This window comes from Vicia villosa, linkage group LG5, assembly GCF_029867415.1.
Source record: "Vicia villosa cultivar HV-30 ecotype Madison, WI linkage group LG5, Vvil1.0, whole genome shotgun sequence".
Classification (NCBI taxonomy): Eukaryota; Viridiplantae; Streptophyta; class Magnoliopsida; order Fabales; family Fabaceae; genus Vicia; species Vicia villosa.
In genome coordinates, this window is record NC_081184.1 from 70,546,652 (window position 1) to 70,558,340 (window position 11,689).

At 31.8% G+C, this 11,689-nt stretch overlaps 1 protein-coding gene across 1 annotated transcript; it reads left to right on the forward strand.

The window, feature by feature from the left end:
* Window positions 1-9,366: 9,366 nt before the first annotated feature.
* Window positions 9,367-10,480, forward strand: LOC131604811 (uncharacterized mitochondrial protein AtMg00810-like). Its single transcript, XM_058877226.1, has 2 exons — window positions 9,367-9,561; window positions 9,638-10,480. Exons 1-2 carry the CDS (start codon window positions 9,367-9,369, stop codon window positions 10,478-10,480), a joined length of 1,038 nt encoding a protein of 345 aa, XP_058733209.1.
* The last annotated feature ends 1,209 nt before the right edge of the window (window positions 10,481-11,689 follow it).

The following is an 11,689-nucleotide window of genomic DNA, read 5'->3' on the forward strand; positions in this document are numbered from 1 at the left end:
CGTATTTAGATTCGGTTCTCTCTTTTTTCATCCCCCCTTCTGTTAGCTTTTGGTCTCTGATTTATAGTCTTAGATTTTAGAATGAATTAGGAAAATTATGTTGATTTGCGTTACAAATCATAAATTAATTCGATAAAATTATTTTTAGGATTCGATTTGATACACTTTGATTTTGGATTTGATTTGATTTTTTCAGAAATTATTGATTCAGGTTTTGTATTTGGACTTGAGATTCATGTATTGAGATTTTTTTTAGTATTAATCTTTTTTGTCTCTATTTCTGAAATTCGGAAAGGAAAGATTGGATTTTGCTACACTGTAATTGACTTGGTGAGAATCTGCTATGATTGAATAAAACGTTTTAATTTTCTGAGATTTCCGAAAATCGCGACTTTGGATTCCATTGGTTTTACGTGTAAGATGTGATGAAGATATAAGAACCATGAAAATAGGAGCAATTGAGTGATTCTTTTTTTTTTTTTTAATAAAATAATTAAAATACATTTATCAATTTCTAATATAATATTAGTAATAATAATCAGAATTTAAAAGAAATGATATTGAACAATTTTTTGAATTAAATTTTTGTGAGTTTTAATAAGGAAAAATAGTAATTGAAAATAATAACACTAATGATAATTTTTTTTGAATGAAAAGGTAATATTAGCTAAATCTTGATAATAAAACCAATGATTATATAAATACATATATGGCTAACGAGCCAATGAGCATAAATATAATTATTAAAAAATAAAAATTATAATAATGACTTAATCTAAAATATAGGAACCACCCATAATAATAGCATCTCATTTTAATGGACTCATTCCCTTTTTTTTAAGAAAATAGTTACAATAACTATACTAATAATTCTAATGAAATAAAGATATATAACTAATTAATCAATTTTTTTTTTTATAAAAGCTAAAAAAGCCTCATAGTTAGGTAGATAAAATGGGCCACAAGATTGGGCCAAAAATAACTGTTAATTACACCCATTTTTTTTTAAAAAGGTTTTATAAGAGGTTGGGTTTAACAATAGGTATGTTAAACCCCATGACTCCTAATTTTAATACCCTTAAACATTTTAACAGGCGTGAATCGCGTCGGGTAAATTTTGGGGTATGACAGGTTTATATGTGTCATGTAGTTGAAACTCCCCTTGTCTAATCCAAAGTATGACTTAGGGAGCTGTTTGATCGTATCTAACAGTAGAGAATGCTTAGGTGATTAAGATCAAGTGCCTCGTATCTCGATGAAACTGACCATCCATCCTACTTTGTCAAATTATGGATTGGACCTTCATAATTGGATCTTCCATTTTAGAATTTTTGTCGGTTATATATTATTTCAAAGCCAACCATAAAGGCCCCCCATCGACCATTTAGAGAGACATGTAGTTTATCTAGAAATTTGTCAACATACGAAAGCTATCTTGTAGACGAGTATAGGTGATCCAAGTCTCAGATGCATCCAATGGCTCCCTTCTTTTCACGCCTAAACACTAGAAGGTTGTTATGACTTCTCCACTATATATGTATAGAAAGCGCGCCATTTTAAGGTATTCAATTTTCACTCACTCTTCTCTCTCACATACTGACTTAACCATTGAGGTGTTAACATTGCAAGTCATACCCTCTATCCATTGCATTGTAAGTCCATATCCGACATAATTCTCCATAACCATCGATTTACTAATCAATTCTATTTCCTCAACAAAATAGCAGTGTCATATGTGGGAATCGACTTCTGATTCCTGCATTTTCCATGATCTCATGTTTGTTCTTTAATTTGTCAGTTTGAAGTTGTTCTAGTTCATCGGATCAAGAGCTTTCAAAATCAAACATAATGATCCATTACATTCAATCAAATCATCTAGCGTATCAACTTTGATTTCATGAATTTTCTGATTTCGGACTTTCACATTTCTCGCTCTACTGTAGCACGTGATGCCACTATTGTCGCTCAAGTGGCAACCAATCAAATATCTCCACCAAAGAATCAACAAAACATCCTCTGTACGGATAAATCTTGAATAGCAAAATATATAAATCAATAGAGAAGCCTCCTAAGCTAAGCGAATACGACAAAAAGGGACATGCGGACGAGCAAGTGCAACTTGTCAATGAGCAGTTGAATTACTTCAATATTGATGAATCCTCTAAATAAAAAATTGTTTGCTCTAACTCTTGTTGGACCGACTAGGTTATGGTTTAACACTATGCCTGGACAGAGTATTAAATCATGGATATATTTTTGCAAAATATTTGAAGCTCTCTTTACTACCCAGAAAAGGAAGCCAGTGACAGTAGCGTCTTTAAGCAAGATCATTCACGAAAAGAATGAAAGCCTACGGTCTTATATTGACCAATTTACACAAGTGTTCGTGGAAGTAGAGGAAGCCGAAGATGGCCTTAAGTGTGGGATATTCGAGAATAGCCTTCTCTAGGATCGCCCCTTCATATTGAAGCTATGGAGAAAAGTAGTCTAGACCACACATGATATAATAAGCAAGTCTCAATCTTACATCCACCTTGAGAAAAATCTAAATACCCGATTCCATAACCCAGTTTCTACCGATGCCAACTCTAGCCAGCTGGCAGGAAATGAGTCCCATCGGCGGAATGATGAATCCAATTATGAAATGCAGAGCCAATACGAAAAATACACATTTGTGAATGTGTCAAGGGAAAATATCTTCCAAGAATGTGCCAACAAAGAGTTTTGAAAGGGAGGAATTAGAGCCTTATTTCTCATCAAAGAGTCGTATCGCATGGATAAGAAAAAGTATTGTCGCTTCCACAAGGGCCACGACCATAACACGGATGACTGCATATAGTTGAAAGATATTATTGAGGGGTTGACCAAGAGGGGCCGATTTTTTGAGTACGTGAAAGGAAGGAAAATTAAAATAGAAGAGTCACCTAAGAGTAAATTCCCCTCAAAGTCCACAGATGTTGGGACTAGTGGCACCAAAATGGAGGCCAGTAAGGGGAAACATCCGTACATTGTCGCTATCACTAGAGGGGCACCCTAAGAAAACCACCCATTTAAAGGAACAATGAAAAGAAAGATCACCAAGATGTTTGTTGTCCTTAAGAAGGACGCAGGTACGTCGATGGAAGTCCCTGATCGCTCGATGCTAGGGTTCTAATACTTTTAGAAGGTTGGAGGAACACCAAAAAAATATTTCCTTGGTGATCACAACTACAATCGGGAAATATGATGTTTACCTAACTTTGATCGACGACAGCGGCTCGTGCAATATTATGTATTCAGAGCTATTTTAGAAAATGGGTCGCGAAAGAGGTAGTTTTGGCTATAGAAAGGTTCAACATATAGGAATTCAATGGTACAACAACCTGTCCCATTCCAGTCCATATGTGAGTGCTTTTATCCATTTCTTTTAGCAGAAAGCGGTGCCAATCCATTCCATATGTGAGCGCTTTTATGAGAAAGAACTTCCTAACGATGCCACACGCCAACACTTTTATCAGAAAGTTTTGTCTTAAGAGACTTATGCTAATGCTTTTATCAAAAACCACTACGGAATGATATCTTATGCTAGAAATTTTATCATAAAGTATTGTCTAAATATAACTTACGTCAGGGCTTTAAACAGAAAGCACTGCCTAAAGTACACTTAAGCCAAAACTATTACATTAAAAAAATGCATTGTATATACCTATAGCAGTGCCATAATAAGCAGCGCTTTCAAGCGTTGTCTAAGTTAAAAGAAGTGTTGTATAAGGTCTTATTTGGCATAATGTACCACCCAATTGAGTGATATTCAGTGATAATATGATTCTAAAGAAAATTGATTGTTGATCTAAACTTGTATTTAAAGCATACTTTGGTTAAGCAAAGTTTTCATCTTCATGTTGCGATTTATGGATAGTTGTGATATTAATTTTGAATTTGCATTTAAATGAATCATGCCATATTCAAATGATTGGTTTCAAATTTTTAGATTAGGTCATAAACCATAAATAAAGTATGCATAACAGAGTTATTATAATCATTTGAGATTTGTATGGTTTTTGTTTGAGGATAAACAAGAAGATAAGTTAGAAAGAGTTGATCAGTGTCAAAATCAAATGAAAAATCTCCCAATTTATCTTAAAAAGAAGATAAAAAACATATGTATTTACATTTTAACTATGTTATTCATGCGTACAAGTGAAAGTATCCAAGCAAATCATAAAATATAAAAGTTGAGTTGCAGAGAACACTTTGGACGAAGCAGGGGCTTGCCCAACTAAGACAGAACAAAAACATGGCAATCTTTTTTTACTCATACTCGACAGCAGAAGACAAAAGCTCGATATGCAAGCATAAGCAGTTTAAGATGACTTTCAGACCAAGTTCCTTAATAACAAACAAAGCTCGTCGAGTGAGTTGACAAACTTGCTGGGAAAAGTAAGACAGTTCATAGACTCCTTTGACTAAGTAACTTTAGGGTGAAGAAATTGTTTACTCTTTGGGAAAACAAAGAGGCTAGTTGGACAAAACGTGGTGGTCAAAGGCCACTTGGATGAGTTAGACATAGCTTGCTAGTAAAGAAAATGATGCTTGATAGGAAAGGTAAAGATCTCGCTAGGTGAAAATGTCTGCTTAGACCCCTATAAATAGAGGTCACAACCTACCCACAAGGATATCATTCCATAGAAATACATTCTATTTATTACAATTAATTCCATAATATATATATATATATATATATATATATATATATATAGAGAGAGAGAGAGAGAGAGAGAGAGAGAGAGAAACTCAATGGAGATATTGAAGATATAAGGTGGAGGTTTTTTCCGGTTAGATAAATCGTTGTTGATGTTATTCCATCTCTTTTTTCTTTATTATCATTGTAGAGCTACTATGAGTAAGAGTATCTAAATCATCTTTTGTTGGGGTTAAACTTGATTATCCAAACACTTGTGTATTCATCTTGATCATGTGCCTATATTTATTCTAGTCATTCATTAATATTGATGATTATCTCTGTTCTTAATGCTTGTTAATTATGAACTAACTACTTACTGTAACACCTCTTTCTAATACCCCAAATATTTAAACATATAATCGGAGTAAATAAGTATGCATATAAAGAAAGGGCGTCATATCGATGTTTCCAAAAACTAAAAGCTTTTAAAAACCAACATCATTCATCATCAAATATACAATTACACCTGGTCATCAAGATAACACTTTTCACTTGTCATTATTCATCAAGAATATGCATTCACAGCGGAAATAATAAATACTAATGTATTTATAAATGATCATGTCCCATACCATAATCATATCTCAATAATAATCCACAAGATAATATGTCATATCCAAGATATTCGGCACTAGGGCCTCTCAACAACAAATAACAAACATACATGTTCACAAGATAGTATCACAATACAAATCCAAAACAAAACATGAGTTCAATACTAATAATCCCAACCTAGTGTTACATGACCAGAGCATTGACTCACTACCTAATCACCCAACAAACGCGGACACTCTCTGACTAAACCTCGCACGAGCTACTACTCGTCAGAACCTGTACGTTACCAACAAAGGGTAACATTCAAACAGAAGGGTGAGAATTCAAATCATTATGAATAAAGTATAATCAAGTACAATGATTTAATTAACAATTATAGGAATTCAACACACTTCGCATAATCATATAAATAGTATTATCCAATATATTTCTCATGTTCAAGTATGCAACAAAACTCAATAGTATGATATTCCAAAAGGATTCAATATTATTATTCCAAATATGCACATAAACAATCATTATCACATATTCACATTTATCACCAAATCATGTATCAAACATCACCAAATTCAATCATCACATCTCATACACACATAACAATCACACAATTGTATATATTCAAACATCACATAACACCAATGTGACTCAATGCAAGACATGTGACTCTATGCATGTGGTACCGAATGTGAACTCAACGTTTCACCGCTTTCTGAATCAATATCTAGAATCCAAGCCACGCTTCCGATCCGGACAAGAAGATTGAAGGATATTGACAAAGACTGAAGAATAAGACTGAAGGAATAAGAGGTATTTTAGTTATTTAATTTTTTTTATTCTGATTTTTTTATTGGATTTTCTAGTGGTATTATAATTTATTGGGTTGTCAATTATTTATGTCTTTTTAAAAGGTTTATTAAACCAAATATTGTGTGTGTGTGTGTGTGTGTGTGTGTGTGTGTGTGTGTGTGTGTGTGTGTGTGTGTGTGTGTGTGTGTGTTTGTGTGTGTGTGTGTGTGTGTGTGTGTGTGTGTGTGTGTGTGTGTGTGTGTGTGTGTGTGTGTGTGTGTGTGTGTGTGTGTGTGTGAAATAGTAATTTTTTACTTAAAAATAAAATACATTATATATATTTTTATAAAACAAAAAAATTATTTTTTAAAACAAAATACATATTAAAAATAAAATATATTATTTTATATAGTTATATTTTATGTTTCTTAAAAGAATAATATGTTGGTTAAAAACAAAATAGTATGAAATAGTAATTTTTTTTAAAACATAACATTTTAAAAAAAAATATTAGAATATATGTTATTATATGTTATGTAATATGTTTATTATATTTTGTTTAAAAAACATAGAATATAATAGTTATTTATAAAAAAAAACATTAGTTATTATATGTTTATTAAATGTATAGTTAAAAAATATAATTATATGGTTAATATATTTAATATGTTTATTAAATATTTAGTTAAAACAAAAACAAAATGTTTATGGTCAAGAGGCAATTTCATATGGAGGAGTAAATGCTGCTATTTATGCAATTTTCAAGAAGCTGTAACTAAATATTTGGTGGAAACGAAGGAGTTAGTAGTCAAGAACTGATGAATGATGAGAATGATGATGATTTTAACCTTGACAGTTTTCCCGACTCAGAAGACTCATGTGATTTATTTTTATTTTTATTTTCACTACAAAAAAAAGTTTCAGTAGTGACGTGAATTTCACGCCACAATCCAAAAAAACACATCACAAACCAATATTTGCGACGTGTCTGTTTACGTCGCAGGAGGCAAGGTGGCAACTTTTAGTGACGTGATTTTCACTTCACTATTTAGTGAAGTGAAAATCACGTCGCAATATTTGTACCAGAGATTGAGCAAAGTCAGTCAGAGCAGGCGTAGCAGTGTTTAGGGTCAGAAAAAACATCTTTAGTGACATGGAAATCACGTCACTAAATTTGTCTAGGAGTGAATGGGACAGCGAATTTAATGTGTAATGTTGCGACGTGATTTTCAAGTCACTACTTAGTGACATGGAAATCACGTCACTAATATTTTTTTTTTTTGCAAAAAATCAAATATATATATATATATATATATTTATTTATTTATTTAAATTAATAAACTAAATATATTAAAATTTATAAAATTTATAAATTAATTCAATAAACTAAATATACTAAAATTAAGAAACTAAAATTATAAATCTAATATTACTAAATAATGTAATTATAATTTAATTAATAGTTTACACAAATTCAAAATCAAAAGTAACAACGAAATAAAAACTAAATTAAATCAACAATCAGTCTGGGTCAGGAAACTCATCCTCATTTAGATGAAAAACGCAGAAATGGGGACTTGTACAATTGGACTTCTACTACATACCTGCAACATATCAATTGGAACAATCTAAGCATGCTAAGACAATCATTGATAACAATAACACATCAAATCTTATCCTTAACACAAATGCATACCATATAATAGTACAAAGTGATAACTTCCAAATCCTTGAGGAGAAGCAAACCACTTAACATTAAACGGACAACCCTAATTTGAATCAACATATGCTGGAAGACCAACTAAATCAACAAGAGATGTCAGTTAAATCAAATTGATCACCAAAATACTTGATCAGTTTTAAAGATGAAGATATGGGTTGTCATTTGTATTGTATCAAAATCGTCACCTAATCGTTGTCTTTTGTCTTTACAACGGGTTTTAAACCTTTTTGCAACGGTTCTCGGTCGTTATCTAAAACCATAAATGTTGTGAGATATACTCCAGAAGAATGTTCATGCAACAAGATGCATCCAAAAAAATCCTTTAGTACATGGTCAAAATGGGATTTTATAGTCTATAAAAGAAAAATATAAGTTGTATTAATATCTTTCAAAAAAAGAAAAAGAAAAAAAATCCCATTTTTAAAATTTGAAGAAACAAAAACAAGTTTGCTTAATAGAAGTTCAATTAGCATTTTCATATAATATTTATTTATTATACATAGTGAAAATCAATTATGAACAGAATGAACTATCAATATTACCTTTTCTTTATAAAGCGGAAAAATAACATGATAAACCGAACAAAGAAAAGACATCTATAAAACCAAAGACATAACAATATAATAAGCACAACGATTATTATGTTATAAGAATCTGCACGCTTATGTCATGGAAGAATATTTAGTGGTTATAGAAGTTTTGTTTCCTTGGGAAAATTCTAAAGGTCACGGGTTATGTATGTGTCAAAAGAAAAGTGTCATGGGTAGTATGAGTATGATGTATCACCTATTGATTTCATTATATAGGTCAGCACGGTTTAAAGTATGTATTATTTATGTTGATTATTATAATAAAATAATGTTAGGCTAAAGATACTCTTATTCAGAATATTAGATGAGAAATGTGATATCTCTTTTAGTCATCTATATTAGATGCAACTCTATTTAATAACATAGATGAACTATTTAAATAAAAAAATTATACATAAAAAATAAAACAAACTGTCTCAAAAATCTATATTAATAAATATTTTAAAGCTGAAATATTTAAAATGTGACATTTATAATAATATAGTTCAGAGAGTATATAAATAATAAATGCTAAATTATCAACAACAAAAAAATGATTAACTAATGATATAATTTGCTCCTATAATTTAGAGTGGATTTTATTTTCAAATGCTAATAGATAGTGATGAATCTCATGAAGAATTATGAAATAATCTTTAAAATTTATTCGTGGTGGATATTGTTAGTTATTAGTATTATTATTACTATATTAATTTATTATATCATTGTAAGGGTAATTTGATACTCTACTAGCATATAGTATTTATACTTTGGTGTAACTCTTATTCTTCAGTTTTTCATTCATTCTATTGAAACCCTAAGTTAAAGGGTTTTTTTTCTTCTTTATGTTTCTATATATTTACTATTGTTAACATGGTATCAGAGCTTGGTTTAATCTAATCAACCACCGTAAAGTAGAGCAAGGATTTGCTTTTGTGTGTTTAGTTGGAAACAGTACCGGTAATTTGTTAGAGATTTGGCTTTACGGTGTGCTACGGAAGCTTATTATAATGAGTAATGATAAAGATGACTCGCTTCAGTCGGCTAGTGTCCAACTCATCGGAGAAAATTATTCTTATTGGAGTTATGTAATGAGAAATTTTTTGAAAGGAAAAAGGATGTGGAATTATGTCGATGGAACTTCAGTTAAACCTACCGATAAAAAGGATGAAGCAAAATATGCAAAAGATTTGGGAACATGGGAGGTTAGTAATTCAAAGATCCTTACTTGGGTTAATAATTCTGTTTCTCACTCTTATTGCTGTTGCATTTGTTCGTCAGTGGCATATTTCTCAAATGGATGTTAAAAATGCATTCCCTAATGGCGATCTTCAAGAAGAAGTTTATATGGTGCCTCCACAAGGCGTTTCTCATAATAAAGGGGAAGTGTATAAGTTGAAGAAGGCACTATATGGTCTAAAACAAGCTCCACGAGCTTGGTTTGAGAAGTTTACCACTGTGATTACATCTATTGGCTTTCGCTCTAGTGATCATGATTCTGCTTTGTTTGTCAAAACTACTTATCATGGTTGTATTCTACTCTTATTATATGTTGGTGATATGATTATTACAGGTGATGATATGGATGGAATTAATGATTTGAAATTACAGTTAGCCAAACAGTTTGAGATGAAGGACTTGGGCCCTCTTCGGTACTTCTTAGGCATTGAAGTTGCTTACTCTCCTAGAGGTTATCTTCTCTCTCAATCCAAGTATATTACCAACATTCTTGAACAGGATCGCCTTTCTGATACTAGAGTAGTGGATAGTCCCCTTGAGTTGAATATGAAATATGCTCTATCTGATGGTGTTCCTCTACCCGATCCCACCTTATATCGTACTTTGGTTGGCAGCCTAGTGTACCTTACAATTACTAGACCAGATATTGCTTATGTTGTTCATGTTGTTAGTCAGTTTGTTGTATCTCCTACTACAGTGCATTGGGCAGCCGTTCTTCGCATATGTCGTTATCTACAGAGAACCCAATTTCAGACTCTTCTTTTTCCCTCATCGTCCTCGTTGGAACTACATGCTTATTCTGATGCTGATTGGGCTGGCGACCCCACAGATCGTAAGTCTACCACTGGGTTTTGTATCTTTTTTGGAGACTCTCATATTTCTTGAAAGAGTAAGAAACAAGATATTGTCTCTCGTTCTTCTACAGAAGATTAGTATCGTGCTATGGCATCCACCACTATTGAAATAGTTTGGTTGCGTTGGTTACTTTCTGATGTGGGTGTCATTCTTTCTGAACCAACACCCATGTATTGTGATAACAAGAGTTCCATTCAAATTGCCCACAACTCGGCCTTTCATGAACATACCAAACATATTGAGATTAATTGTCACTTCACACGTCATCATCTTCAGCATGGGACAATTACTATACCGTTTGTCTCCTTAGCTTTACAGATTGCTGATTTGCTTACGAAGACGCATTCCATTAAACATTTTTGTTTTTTGATTGACAAACTCTCAATGCTACCTACTAATGCATCTTGAGTTTGAGGGGAGATGTTAGTTATTAATATTATTATTATTATTATTATTATTATTATTATTATTATAATATTGATTTATTATATCTTTGTAAGGGTAATTTGGTACTCTACTAGCATATAGTATTTATACTCTAGTGTAACCCTTATTCTCCAGTTTTTCATTCATTCTATTGAAACCCTAAGTTAAAGGGGTCTTTTGTTTCTTTTTGTTTCTATATATTTACTATTGTTAAATAAATATCTACCCATAAACACTCTGGCTTTCTAGCTAGTACCGATCGTAAATATGAAATTTTGATTTTAGAATAGTGTGTATTTAAGATAGATTTGCAATAAATTTTAATAGTGAGATTTTAGAGTTCTGAATCCTCTAAAACCATTATCTGGTCACAACTCTCTTGAAGGTAGATTTCAGATGATCCCATCAAATATAATTTAATTGTCTGGAAAAACCAATTAATTTTGCAGATGTGTACTTCTTTAAACAAACTCATCTCAGAGTTCCAAGATACTAGAACTTTCTTTGGGGTAACTGTTTCAAGGGGACAATGCCAATAAATCTAAGTGTTTATTTAATCTGATGATCCTTGTGTATTTGGCCGATCTCAATATGATAAGATGCTTTGAAGTGAAGACTTTATAGACCCATAATTCTTTAGTTGCTTAGTTGAATGTTTTGTATGAAAGATAGTATTCAACCATGTTGAAATAGTGTGTTGAAGAAGTTGTAGTTAATGTAGTTGCATTCTGTATTTAGTGTTTTGTATTTTGTATTTTGCTTGTTATGGGTCTGCGCTTTAGCTGCCTATATAAAGGCATTGCATGATGTAAA